Source organism: Epinephelus lanceolatus, chromosome 2 (assembly GCF_041903045.1).
Source record: "Epinephelus lanceolatus isolate andai-2023 chromosome 2, ASM4190304v1, whole genome shotgun sequence".
In the NCBI taxonomy this organism is placed as follows: domain Eukaryota; kingdom Metazoa; phylum Chordata; class Actinopteri; order Perciformes; family Serranidae; genus Epinephelus; species Epinephelus lanceolatus.
Window position 1 is genome coordinate 18,998,296 of NC_135735.1, and position 14,924 is coordinate 19,013,219.

Genomic DNA, 14,924 nt, shown 5'->3' on the forward strand with positions numbered 1-14,924 from the left:
CTTTCTGCTGGGAAAGCACATGCCTACGGATGGAATACCTCCACATGGGCAGAAGGCCAGGGGAAAAACCCCAGAGGCATGTGCAACAACTGTAAGTAACAGTCAGTGGGCATCTATGTATAATAAAATCATTAAAGATATATATTTTCAGACCCTTTGTAACACTTTCCTCTGTACTTAAGACCCCTGGGTAACATATTTTCTCTCATCAAGATATGTTCCAGGCTATTTTGCTTTAATTAGAATATTTCTGTGTGTATTTTTACTAAAAAATAATTCAAAAGCTTCACTTTTTCTATTTTAAAGCAAGCAATTAAGTCATGCAGGTGGTACATTGTGATACTGTAGAGGACAAAAACTGAGATACTCAATCAAATATTGTGAATTGCTATAATTATTCAAGTGTTTTGCTATCTATGATGGTGTGGGATAGGAAACTGACTGCCACACTTACACACACAGATTTAGGATGCTGATGACATGCTGACATGCAGAAATGGAGATTTTGCTAAAGTAATTATGATAAAAAGCCTATGAAAAGTATTCAAATATCATTTTAAATCATGCAGATGTGTATTCTCTGCATTCTCATTAATAGTATTAAAGGAATAGTTTTGGGAAATACTTTTGTTTGCTTACTTGAAGGGAGTTAGATGAGAATATGACTCTCATGTCTGTCTGTTAAACATAAAGCTAAAGCTGGTAGATGGTTAACTGCTAAGCATAAAGACTGACAGCAAGGGGAATCAGCTAGCATGGCTGGGGTCAAAGGGGAGAATATCTGTCTCCCACACAGACTGTGTGAAAATAATGGATGTAGCCACTTTGACTTCACCCACTGGTTAATGGATTCCTGTTTTGAAGCCTCAAGCTGGGCATTTTGGACGTTGTCATCTTGGATTTTTGGACCCACGATGACCCTTCATAGGTGAGGGGTGGAGCTTTGGATGAGCAGGGGATGGGTCTAACCAATTAGCTGAAGTAATGCCTGTCACTCAAAGTGGCCACACCCTTAATCATCAACTATAAGCCTTCATTAAACTGTAAACAGGTGAGTTATATAAAAAAAATCCCCCACTGCACAGTTGTCATGAACAGTAAAATTAGCTACAACCAACATCATTTCTGCACCAGGCTGCAGACATATTTATTTCTGCTGTTAAGTTGGGCATTCTAACATGGGTGTCTATGGGGATTGACTCGCTTATGGAGCCACCCTCAAGAGGACCATTTAAGGAGCTTTTGGCACTCCCGTGTTGGCTTCATTTTTCAGCCTCGGAGGTGGCCGCCAGACCCCCAGAACACCACTTAGCCTTACTTCCAAATTTTTCCAGTAGCCACTTGTGGTGCTGCAGGGAAAAAAGTAAAGTAAACTCACAAGCTAAAAACTTTTTGGTGTTTCTGCCAGGCGGGCAATTAACTGGTCTGAATGATCACTACCTTGGGGTTTGGTATGAAGTTATTATCATACATCTTGATCTACCATCACCTTTTACATGTTTTATCTGATGTCCTTGAGTCTTGGCATCACCATGACCATGACAGCTACTGCTCCTGGCTAATAGTCATGGAATAACATTTTAATAAGGCAGTTTTAGAGGTTTAAACAGAGCCACGCTTGCTGTTTCCTCATTTCCAGTCTTTATGCTAAGCTAAGCTAACTAGCTGCCAGCTGCAGCTTCATATTTACCATACAGACAAACATGAGAGCGGTATCAATCTTCTTATCTAACACTTAACTTACCAATGTATTGCCCCAAAAAGTATTTCTTTAAAGATCTAAATGGTGAAACAGCAGACAAACACACACACACACACACACACACACACACACACACAATGCCACCTCTCAAACACAAACATACAAAAGACAAACACGGTGCAGAGGTACAGTACATATTGCATGAGAGGATACATACGTCTTGACTATACAGTCCAATCCAGTGGGGGACTGCCAATCTATTGACAAGGACAGTAAGGAAAGCCTGGTGGTAGGCATCTGTAACGCTCACTAGGTCAGAATCATTCTCTATGCACATATGCATCGCGTCGTACCAGCTCATGTTGCCAGACACAACCTTGTAGCTGTGGCTCCTGTACTCAATATTGTCAGGGAGAGGCTGGTGATAGGAGTGGGTGGGGGGTTTGGATGTATCTATAACAAGACAAAAGGAGGAAGAGAGGAGTGCGGGAAGAAGGGCAGAGTGATTACTTAACAGTGTTAATGTCTGATACACGTACACATAGAAATGTGACTGATTACCATCACTGGTGATGTTGAAATATACCACAATTTTCCTTTGAAGACACAGTAAGTAACATTAGAATACTGGTAATGTAGGAACTACCATGAAATCAAAATCTCACAGGCTCAAAAGTATCTATATCACAAAAGTTCACTGCGGTTAATTCTACAGAACCCTTAAAATATTTTTTGTTGCACCTGTAACCACACTCAACAGTGATGTCAGAGTACACTTGTAAATCAGTGCCACAAGGTGAGAAGTTAAACCACCGAGGGTTAACAATGACAAGATGTTCAGGTTGCATTGTGTTTTCTATTTTGTTAATGTAGTTAATGATATGTCTGGACAGCATATTCTGTTTTGTCCATCTTTCTCTATTCGTGGGCACACTATGTGGCTGTCAGGAAAGAAAACACCTGTCAGCGTTTTAGATTCCACTTCGAGACGGCAAAGAGAATACGTTATAGGAGAAGTGCATGAGAGACCATTCAGCAAAAGAAAAACACAGACGTGCTAAAAAACAGTCGGAGAGACGATGACAGACAGAGTGACAGAATAAAACCAAAGATAAAGAAACTGAGGGAATCTTACCTTGAGGTTTTTGACAAACAAAGCCATACCCACTCTCGCTGCACTTCTCATCGTACCACTTCCCTGTCAGGTGGAAGTTGTGGTTGTTGGACATGACTGTACACAACGGCTCATCAGCAAACCCAGTGAGCCACTCATCTTCCTGGGGGTTCAGAAAGCACAAATCAATTACACACTAATACACACAAAGGCCTGGATGTGCAAAATCTCTACTGGTTAAATTATCTGTTTTTACCAAAAGCCTTATGGCAAGAAAAATCTAATCACCAAGATTAAACTTATGTTGTAGCAGACAAACAGTGAGCTGAAGCTACAGGTGAAAAAAGAGAAAAAAAAAGACAAAGAAACATAGAAAAACATTCAGCAAGTCTAGTTTCAGATCATGGGACTGTTGTGGATAAATCCAGGAACTATGACGCAGTGTTTTGTTTCTGCACGCAATGACAAAGCTACAGCTCTGATTCATGTCACCATCATCCACAGTGACTGACAATGGGTATTGCAGTCTGACAAAAACATGAATGCACAAAGCGTACTGGATACAGTGCTGGTGGCCGGGCCCCATTCATTCCTATGAAAGTTGCTCAGTGACATGTGAAGCCAAAAAATTGCTGCGTATGGGGCGTTGGTGGCTTAGTGGTAGAGCAGGCGCCCCATGTACAAGGCTGTTGCCGCAGCAGCTCGGGTTCGACTCCAGCCTGTGGCCCTTTGTTGCATGTCACTCCCTCTCTCTCTCTCTCCCCCTTTCATGCTTGCTGTCCTATCGATTAAAGGCTTAAAAATGCCAAAAAAATATCTAAAAAAAAATTGCTGCGTATAAAATTACCTGGATGATTGACACTGCCTCCAAATTCTGAAGGTGACACCAGTCATTTCAGGGGGGTTGTGACGCCAAAAAAATGTATCCACCAACTTACAGACCTCTTTCCCATGCAAGTCTATGGGAAAAAGTCTTTTGGGGCCACATGGCATCGCATGACAGACGTAATTCCACTGTTTGGCCACTACAAAAATTGGCACCAAAGCCCAGCACACTTTCTCAGGGCCTGGACAGAAAACATGATTTCTCAGGAACAAACTCATATTATTAAATCATCCAAGAAACTCCAGTGAATCTACTTTGAGGAACTCTATGTAAGGGATAATGCACAGTGAGTGGGCCATTACTGCAAAATGTACCCAGACAGGGTGATGCAGGACAGGTCATGAATCAGTCTGAAGGGATTCATAATGCAATAATGACCCACTCAGTGAACAGTATCCCCCTTTTTACACAACTACTTTCTAAAGAAATTAATAATTTTACACAAACTTTTGATTTAGAAATGACTTCACTGTTTCCGCTAGGAACTGTGTCCAAAGCGAAGGCCTGTTATTCATACTGCAGCAGCAGTCTGGTATTCAGAAATAACAGACCATAGAGTGCCATGACTGACCATGAAGTGATGTGTAATAATACTGCATAACTCTGTGGTCACTTTTATACTTTCTCAAGCTCCTCCATCTGGCCAGTGTATCCTCATACAACAGTTCGTATGATATCCTACAAATTTGCACCCCACAAATGACGTTAAGCACTTAACATTAAGTTTTGTACTCAATGTTAAGTTACATAGGATGGGATAAGGCAGGTAAAGTGATCTAGGTGAGGTTTAGGAAGGGAAACATGGTGATGATGCACCCTAAAATATGTCAAAAGTCATTCAAAGTTCACACAGTTCCAAACACCTGGGGAAAGTCCTGTATTTGTTTGACCCATCCACCACCCCAACCTGCCTTGTTACGGGGACCACTTCCTTCTTTACCCCTGTCAGCGTATTGATCACGTGATCACAGCCTTCCCAAAATACGTGGGTTATACACCTACTACTGACTCATGATGACATGGGATATTACGAATTTTTGTGCATTACTTTTCGTAGGAAAACGGACGAACGGTGCATGAGAACAGCCTGATCTGGAGTGGACGCCACTGTACAAAGAGATCTGGAGCTGTGGTGAGTATACTTGTCCTGGCTTGAGGTGCCACGTTCAACGACAATAACAAAACAGAATTTTCTACAAAAGCCTGGACTCTTTTGGACAGGTTTAGGCAACTCACATGTGGACTTGTGATGGACGCATATTCACACACAAAGACAATAAACTGCTACATGTGTAACAGTTAGCAGTGTAGGTCAACTTAAAGTATCCGCAGGAACTTACAGTGAGGTAGCTCTTTGGTTCAATTGGAGACCAGTTGGTGTAGGTGACTGACTTCCAATTGGTCCATTTCATGGTGTCCTCATCCCGCAGACCAATCCACACACCTACAGAGCTTCCCTGGAGCAGCATGGTGATGTAGGCTGCAGAAATTATGATATGACAACAGGAACATAAGACAGAAAAACACACAGCAGTTTTCCTTTCTGTAATGCCGATCAACAGAGCCAGAGAGCAGCACAAAAACAAAGCGATTGTGTCTGATGGTGTTTGTATATGAAATTTATTGGATGGTTGCGCAGCTCATTTTTCCTCTACCTTGTTCAATCTCGTCTTCCACAGCAACCAGCGTACCACCGAAAGATGAACAGATGGACTGGGCATCTTTCCAACTCTTTCCATCCTTTGGGCTGTCAGGGAGGTGAAGCAGGAGACACTGCCAACACACACACGCACACACACACATCCCACATAAAACATGAATATCACATTGTGAAATGCAAATCGTTATTCCCCTATCACCGCCAGGACTCTTGTTTGGAAAGGTCAGGATTCAATGTAAAAAAAAATCCAAGCGTGTAGTCTTCTTTGATAGACAGAGAAGGATATAATTTCGTTTCATGTTCCTGGTGAGAGGAGAACAATGTTTGGCAGCTCTTATGCATCGACAAGAGCTCTGCTTCTTATGATTCAATTTGTGGGAAATTATGTAACATTACACAAAGAATTAACTTCTTCACTGTTTGCTGTTCAAATCGCATGAAGTTTAGCTGGAAAAGCTAAGCTGAGCTTCTAACTACCTATGCTCCAAATCGTGACCTGAAACCTACCCTCGTTAATCGTCACTAGATCGAGGTTGATAACTAGGCCAACAGGCCTTGAGGCTCTGGAATTCTCTACCTGAGGAGATTAGGCTGGCTGGCACATAACCTGTTTTTAAATCATTGCTTAAAACCATTTTTTTTTATAGGAAAGCTTTCCCTTTTAATGCCTGATTTGTACTTTTTGATTTGTAACTTTTGTGTTTTATTTTCTTTTTCTTACTTTCTGTTTTTGCCTCTGTACATACTGTTTTAAATATTGTATTGTAATTGTTGTTTTATTTTTATGCACTTGTGAAGCACTTTGTAACCTTGTTTAGGTAAGTGCTATACAAATACAATTATTATCATTATGTTGTTGTCACCTCTCTCACTGCCCTCATTTCCTGTCAACTCTAATAAAAACATAATGTGTCATTTTAAAAAAAAGTAATTACTCCTTATTCCATATTTTATGATCAAGGAGAGAAAGGACAGACATCGCTACGAGGCTTTCCATTCTGTTTAATATGCAGATCAATGATGGTCTTTAAAGACTGCATTTATTCCACATCAGTGGGTCTCACCTGGACCAACACTATGAAGAATGGCAACCTTATCACTAGCTTAAAACTTTCTTTCTGAAATTTTGTTTTGGTGGAAAATTAGTTATTTAAGGTCCAGTGTGTAGGATTTAGGGATATCTATTGGTAGAAATGGTATAAAACATTAATAACCATGTTTTCATGAGCTTATAATCACCTCAAACTAAGAATCATTGTGTTTTTGTTACCTAAGAATGAACTCTGTCTGTCTATGTATGAAGTGGGTCCTTTTTTTCACCGAGTCCAGCTTGTTGCTCCTCCAGTAGCCCAGAAGATAAACCAAACACTGGCTCTAGATAGGCCCATTTGCATTTTACTGTCAGCCATCATAGTACTCCTAAACCCTACGCACTAGACCTTTAAGTTGAGAAGGAAAACAACTTCTCAAAATGTTTCTCTATCACCTTGTATTGTATTTTACTAGCGTTTATATGATTTGAACAATCCAGTTATTTGTTTAAAGAAAGCTAAATTTTGAGATGTAATACTGGTTGAGATTATTTCAGCTGTTTTTTTTCTTTTGAGGTTGACTCAGCTTGAGAATCATCAGCAGGGGGTTATCCTGAAGTTGTCAACATATCTCACTGAGGAACAGTGAATGTAATCACAAACATCCTGTTTCAATCCCAGAGGCAGCTGGGAATGTAGAGAAGTCAGATAACAGGATAAAGTGAGCCTCTTATTTATGGTTCGCACTGTTACAGCAAAATTTGTGGATAATCATATAAAATGGTAATACTCACAAACTTTAGATTTTTTGGTCTCCACACAACTGACAAGATGGCGGCAAATTGTAAAGACATTTCAAAATAACCTATCACAAAGTAATGGGTAATGTCACAGACAATACATTTGTATTGTTCTGCAGTTTTTGTTACATTGCTTTAGTCTTTCATAAGGGACATAAATTGCTGATTCAAGAGTGTGTATGCATGTGTGTGTGCCTGCACCTTGTGGCCAAAGTACAGCCATTCCTCCGGACATCCTCCAATGTAGTGCGGCTCCCTGGGAGTCTCCACCACAGACACAGTCCTCCTCTTGCAAACGTAGCCATGGAGATCACTGCATTTATTCGCTGACCACTTTCCTGCGACATACCAGGAAAACCTCAACACATCATAGCATGTGCAAATAAACATGCATCATTGAGTGTTTCTGAATGTGCATGTGTTTACCTGATGAAGAGGACATGGTGATACACAACCTGGTTGTCTTCCATACGTCACCACTGGCACTGTCCTCTGCCCAGTTCTCAAATTCTAGCTTTGTCTTGTCGCTCCACCTGCAAAAGAACACACAAATACATTTAATAAACAGCTCTAGATGATGTCTTGATTTTAATGAACCTGCCCCACAAGCCTCTATGGTGCTTTGTTTGTGTAGTAAAGTAGAAGAGTAACTCAGTTAGGGGTTTGTTTTTTGTTTGCTTATAAAGCTTGAATCACCACACTCGTCAAGTGTCTCTTACAGGTTACATGTCTGTGAAAACATGGATGCTTCACACACATCTCCCCCCCAGCAGCACAGAAGATCTATACAAGCAACAACATTTCAATGTGGGCACCCAAGATTAGATATGACGTTGAGTTATAGCCAGAAACATGTTGTATTCAGAACATTATGATGGCACAGTAACATTGACCTTTGGCCCTTTGGATATAATATGTCCATACTTCATTATTTTATCCTATTAGCATTTGTGTGACATTTTCCCATACTTAGCGTAAGAATTATTTAATTATGACCAGAAACATGTTTTTTGAGGTTCCACACTGACCTTGATCTTTGACCTTCAACCATGAAAGTCTAATCCAAGCGGACATTTGTGCCAAATTTGAAGAAAATCCCTTAAGGTGTTCTTAAGCTATTGTGTGCACAAGAATGAGACAGATGCAAGGTCAAATTGACATTGACCTTTGACCACCAACATCTTATCAGTACATCGTTGAGTGCAAGTGGATGTTGTTGCCAAATTTGAAGAAATTCTCACAAGGCGTTTGTGCGATATTGCATTCGCGAGAATGAGATGATGCAAGGTCACAATGAACTTGACCTTTGCCCTTCGATCACCAAAATCTAGGAAGTTCATTGTTGAGTCCAAGGGGATGTTTGAGCCAAATTTGAAGAAATGACCTCAAGGCATTCTTCAGAATGAGACAGACATGGAGATGGACAGACAGCCGAAAACATATTACCCTCTGCTGTGGCTATGGCTGACGCAGAGGAATAAAAATCTTGAATCCTATTTTGTTACATTTCTGTTTTTTAATGTGGCAACACCTGGAGCCTGTTTTGCCTTTAGCTTGGCTTTATTCCTTATTATATATATTCAGTTTGAGTTTGTTTAAACAAGTTGCACTCCAGTTGGTTGAATGTTGCTCTCCCCAAGCTACATGCATGCTTCCTATATGCAACATGAAATTATTTCCTTTTGCTTATTTTTACATGTCTTGCTGATCTAAACATTGTACCGTGCATGAGCATTCTGTAGGATTCAAAAATGTATCTTCAATTTGTGAGTGGCTGCAACTATCTGCAACTGGTATGCAAGCAGTTCTCCCAAATTTCTCATGTGAAACAGGCCTCTTGGTTCTAACTACATCAACATTTCTTTACAGGAGATGTGTCGACTGCTCTCATAGAATCAATATCAGTAACAGAAAACACACACACACACCCGATCTCCCCTTCAGGCTCCCCAAAGGACAGGCCGATCCACCAGTCAGTTGGGCCCATGGACAGCTGAGGAGACACAGTGAAAGGAACAGAGATGAAAAAAGAGCTTACTTCACTTTTACCCTCCTCCTTTGTTATCCAGTCCTCACTGGGCCGGAAGATCTGCTTTTCAGAGCCTCTCTGACATGAGCGGCCATTCAGGCACTCTCCTCGGCCCGTGCTTCACCTCTTTCATTGCATTGTTTTGTTCCCTTTATCCCCTCACAAGCCTCAACACCACAAGAGACTTCTTTAGTGCGGTCCAAAAGACCGCTGCCGAAAAACAGCCTTTCTCTTACTCCCTGTGTGTGGGGGCACTCAAGCATGAAAGTGTCAGCATATGAAGTACGTTTTAGCCTGCTCGACGTGTGTCTGTAAACACTTGAGTTTATGTGAGTGTGTCAATTGCGTTCACACTTGTTCATGCACAATTGTTTTCAACTGTGTGTGTGTGTGTGAACTGTTAGTAGAATGGGCCTATTGGGCCGTTCAATGGAGAGGAGCCTCTGTGATGTACATTGCTTTGGCTGTGTGCTCCTGAGCGAAACTGTGCTCCTGGAAAACAAACAAATGAAAGTGTTTATGCCCTAACACCCCTGGCATCATTTTGGTTACTGCAACTAGATGGTGGAATTAAAACTAAATGTCGATGTTTTTTTTCCTTAACAACTCTAGTATGAGTTTAAGTAAAGAGGTAAAGTAGAGAGTAAAAGAAGCAGTTAAGATATAAATCACTAAAAAAACTGAAGCTGTTTTGTCTCTCCACAGACATAATTCTGTTTGAAAGCATAGCAAACTAAGTGCAGTAGTTATTTTGTTTAGTTATAGTTATAAATAATTATTTCTGTGTTTTAAAACGAGCTAAAATTGTTGTTTCCTCTTAAATAAGATGTAAAATAGTTATTAAAATGCGTAAAACACATTTTGTATACTGCATATTTTAAAATGAGTAATGTTTTTAAGAGGCACATTGCAAAACAAATTAGATTTTCAAAATTATTTGCATCCTACTCATTAATTACAGTGAGAATATTGGTTATTATTACATACTCAATTTAATCTTGTCAAATTTTTATCACGTAATTATACTACAAAATCTAGATTCTGCCGAAAGCCTTAGGGTGTGTGTTTAAAACAGGGACGATGACAAAATGTTTGCGCATCTTTTGTCAACATTATCTTATAGATCTGTATATATGGCAGGACTGAAATTCTGTGAAGCTATGTATATGAGCTGTGGCAATAACACACCCGCCGCAAGCGCTCCTTGACAAAGTGCAGCTCCTCTCTGGAGTGAATGGACACCAGGTAGGCTCCCATCATCTGACAGGCCAGAGAGACGGAGTCCCAGTTAAAGGGCTGCTTCGCCAGCAGGTACTCAGCTCCACGGTAAAACACCCAGGGCTCGCTCTCTGTGGGGGAGTCAGACTAATGATTATAATACTGTACACATTTTCAAGTCATAACATTTCAAACATATTGATGGGTGTAATCAATATCTACACTATCAGTGTCTTAAAAGCTTTTGTATGTCAGAAACAATGAAGAAAATTCAAATTCCACTTACGCTCAGTGTACCAATAGGGTTTTTTCAGTTTATCACCTGCAACATAAATCAGAGTTTGATCATGAATGCAATACTGATGTGTGTATGTACAGTATATCTGCGTAGAGAGTGGTTGTGTGAGGACATTTACCTCTTGCCAGCTTGCAGATCCACTCATGTTTGGCGTCACAGGGCTGTGGCGTGAGAGTGTTGGTCAGGTCGCTGTACACGGCACAGTCCCTCCTGTCATCCTCGTCGTTCTTATCCTCTATGAAGGACGTTACCACCTGCACCACAACACACACACACAAGGCAAACTCATAATGGATGAATATCAGTATTGTTACAATAGGGCATGTGGATACTTGGACATACTTACAGGAGCACCATCAGACCACTCCCAGGATCCAAGGTGTTCAGGGTCTCTCTTATTTAAGCCCACCCAGAACCAGCGACCCTCTGTTCTAAAAAAGAGGAGGAGAACAAAAAACACAGTAGTCCATCTGAGGAAGTGTTTTATATGGAAGCAGTTTATCTCCTAAGTTGGAGATAATAGCTCCTCCATAGGAGATACAGGTAGGAAATGTAGGCGATAATATTTCCTACGTAGGAGATAAACTTAGGTTTTGGCCAACATTGCACGTAAATTCTCTTTTATCAGCTTGCCTTTTACAGCTTTTGTAGTTTGACACGTATCATTTGACAGTGGTCACTAATGTACTTTACCGGCACACCGTTGAAAAAATCTTTCCAGATGATGGGAGTAAATATGGTGTTTATAACATCTTTTATCCTTGTATTTAGTTTTGTTAGACCTGAAAGATAGGCTACTGAGATTAAATATGTTTTAATTTTTTTACCACACCATTTTGACCTGAATAACATTATAACACTCACTGAAGTTTGGCAATGTCAGAAAAATCTCCTATCACTGTATAGGTGATTGCCTATGATGATGATAAAGAAGAAGAAAATGCCTGTTTTTGGCTAATGCAGTTGAATAAGTACCAGACAAATCAAAGTATTTCATCAAATTGATTCAGAACTTGGAGTGCCCCAAGGTACAATTCAAGGGCCTTAGGACTTCTTTTTTTATATATTTTTTGGGCATTTTTAGCCTTTATTTGACAGGTGTGAAGGGGGGAGAGAGAGAGGGAGTGACATGCAGCAAAGGGCCACAGGCTGAAGTCGAACCCAGGCCGCTGCGGCAACAGCCATGTACATCTACCACTAAGCCACCGATGCCCCGGGCCTTAGGACTTCTTATTGTCCTTGTACGTGCTTCTCCTCAGTCACATCATACACAGACATGGCATTTCATTTCTATGCAGAAATTGCTCCTGGTAAAGCCCAATGATCTTACTAAAACTATCCTATCTAGTTAGATGTTGAGCAGATGTGAAACATTGGTTGTTTGCAAATTTCTCCAATTAAATTCCGATAAAAACTGAGATTCACGTTATTGGCCCAGAAACCCTGCATGCACAGAGGAAGCCACATCTTGGTGTCATTTCTAACAACATCAAGCCTGCAGTCGAAGACATAGGTACAATTTTATTCTGACCTCAGTTTTGAATATCATATCAGCAAGCTTAACTTGTTTCCTCATCTGGAAAATATTCAAGATTCAACAGTTTTAAGTTTCAAAGATGCAAGTACATTTGTTTCATTATGACTGGACTACTGCAATGGCCTTTTAAGTGTAAACCATACAGCACTAAACAGAATCCAGCTACTTCCAAATGCATTAAGAACCTACTATGTGCAGACTTAGGACTGGAGGGGTTTGTGCTTTTGCTGTCAGGGCGTCTACGCTCTGGTATGATCTGCCTGAGGAGCTCAGGCTAACCAAATCATTATCCTCTTTTAAATCATGCATAAAAACTGATTTTATGGTTAATGTGTCATTATGTTTTATGATTTTAATCTCATATGTGGTTCACTGGTTTGTGTCTTGTTGATTTTATTCCTGTGTCTTCTGATTTTATTAATCTCTGAAACTTGGTGATTTTTTTAATATCACAGGATATACCCTCATATAGTCCGACTCCAAACCTAACACTTACTTGACTAATTCTTTACAGTTGCAATTAAGAAACATGATATTTAAAATTCACTGCTTGGTTAAATGACTTATGTTTTTTTTTTACTGGAGGCATCCCGTAGAAAAGTAATCATCTGCAGACTGATTATAAAACAATCCCAAACCACATTTCATCTCCAAGAGCCAATAATTAAATCCTGTACCCACTGCTCTGTGCAAATGAAATAAAAATGCCTTAACTGATACAATTATCAGTTCCCACAACATTCCTGCACTGACGAGGCCCAGAGGGCTGTACCAACCCTTCAAACATGGTACTGAGGAGCTGCTTAACAAACACCTGCTCCTCATAGTGGTGGAAGCTGGCCAGTTGAGCCCCAAGGGCCTGGCAGAAGAAGTCTGCTTCCACCCAGGAACGCTTCATCAGGACTTTCTCATTGTGGAACACCTAGAAGAGCAAAAATTACTGTCAGCAGAGGGTTACAGGTTAATCAATGGACAACAAACACTGTCAGTAAGGCTGTAGGGATGGTTTTGTTTGTTTCTGTGTCCTTCTATGATATTATATTCTATATTTTGTCAATCCAAATTATTATTTTGAAGGCTGCTCTTTGTAGCAGGTATCACAGTAGCTTTGTGGTTAGTAGTGTCCGCTCACAAACACACCCCGAGCCCTGTCTATTGAGCTGAAAAAATATGCTGAATAACTGACCAGGTGATCGACAGAGAATTAATCAGCAACTATTTCTATAGAGTCAATGTCGCTTTATTTTTTAGTTAGAAAAAAAAGATAATTTTAAAAAAGGTTCTAGCTTTTTTAATGTGATTATTTTCTGTTTAGTCTTGTATGGTAATAAATTAAATATTTAAGGTTTGGACTGCTGGTTGGACAAAAAAAACATTGGTGGATGTCAACATGGCCTCTGAGAACTTATGAGGGGTACGTTTCACTATTAGGAGTGGAGCAAAAAATCAATACAGCATAGCATCACAATATTTTGTATGGCAATATTTTATCGATACACAGGCACCAAGTTTCTATTTATTTTCATTATTTGACATAATAATACCAATAAAACTTATGTTCGCCTACTAGAATAATAAATTAAAATGCTTTTTCAGTCCACTGGAAACATTTAGCTTCAATAAAGATGCTTGAAGCGGCAAACTCTACAGTACCTTTAAACTTTATTGTATTAGATAAAACAGATATAGACATTTTTTTCATTGAGGACATAATTCACAGTTGAAAAAAGGACATAAACTGCAGTATATTTCATTGCAATACTCAACATATTGCAAAATGTTCAAAATCACATAAGTACTGTGACTAAAGTATCCTGATATCGTATCATATCATGGGGCCTCTGCTGACTCCTACTCCTACTCTTTAATGACTTGTTATAGCTCAGCGATTAATCAATTGAAAATAACACAGAAAGATTGACTGATAATGAAATTAAGATGCAGACCTTGTGGAAACTGGAAAATAAATCATCTGTAGGTGTGAATATGAATAAGTTTATCTGTCTATGTGTGTAAGCCCTGTGATAGATTGATCTCATGTCCAGAATGTACCCAGTCTGACACCCAGTGCATACTGGGAGAGGCTTTAGTCCTCTGTGACCATGAACGGGCTAGAAATGAACACATGGATGTAATAGTTTGTGGTTTTAAAAATCAAATATTACATTAAGTGTGTTTCTGGGTCTAGTGTGGCCCATGTTTGACCTATAAAACTTCCCCTCGCACAAACTGATGCACCTAAATTAAAGAGGAGAGGTAAGGAGAGAGGATACAAAAGAAAAGCTGAATCAAAAACATGAGTCAGGACAGAGAGGAGAGAGGAGCACAGAGAAGAGAGGAGGGAGATCTGACCTTAAAACAGTCGAGCAGCCCAGAGTGTGATTCCCACCCTGGAGGACAGGGGGCGAAGGCATCAATGTGGTGCCCTGGCAACTGGACCTCGTGGTAGCTGCTGATGCTCTGCTTGCACACTGAAAAGGCCTTGTGGGACTTGCAGTCTTTCACCTCCCAGTGACCCAGAGCAGGGCCACCTGACATAGCAACACATCCGCCAGCACTGACTGAAGAAAGGAAAAGGAAAGGAGAAGATGGAGGAGTTTAAAAGAAGAAGGGAGATTTATATTAACAACATCCACAAATAAACACAAT

At 40.1% G+C, this 14,924-nt stretch overlaps 1 protein-coding gene across 2 annotated transcripts in view; it reads right to left on the bottom strand.

The window, feature by feature from the left end:
- pla2r1 (phospholipase A2 receptor 1) overlaps positions 1-14,924 on the bottom strand; it is a 31,568-nt gene that overhangs the window by 6,950 nt on the left and 9,694 nt on the right. For both annotated transcript variants that reach the window (XM_033625009.2, XM_033625018.2), the window contains 13 exons: positions 14,628-14,836; positions 13,052-13,197; positions 11,085-11,169; positions 10,857-10,992; positions 10,727-10,762; positions 10,411-10,571; positions 9,122-9,186; positions 7,620-7,726; positions 7,395-7,531; positions 5,358-5,475; positions 5,043-5,182; positions 2,838-2,979; positions 1,920-2,155 (listed from right to left, as the gene is read on the bottom strand). In XM_033625009.2, the coding sequence (XP_033480900.1) occupies positions 1,920-2,155; positions 2,838-2,979; positions 5,043-5,182; positions 5,358-5,475; positions 7,395-7,531; positions 7,620-7,726; positions 9,122-9,186; positions 10,411-10,571; positions 10,727-10,762; positions 10,857-10,992; positions 11,085-11,169; positions 13,052-13,197; positions 14,628-14,836 (1,718 nt within the window). The remainder of the gene's footprint in view (positions 1-1,919; positions 2,156-2,837; positions 2,980-5,042; positions 5,183-5,357; positions 5,476-7,394; positions 7,532-7,619; positions 7,727-9,121; positions 9,187-10,410; positions 10,572-10,726; positions 10,763-10,856; positions 10,993-11,084; positions 11,170-13,051; positions 13,198-14,627; positions 14,837-14,924) is intronic.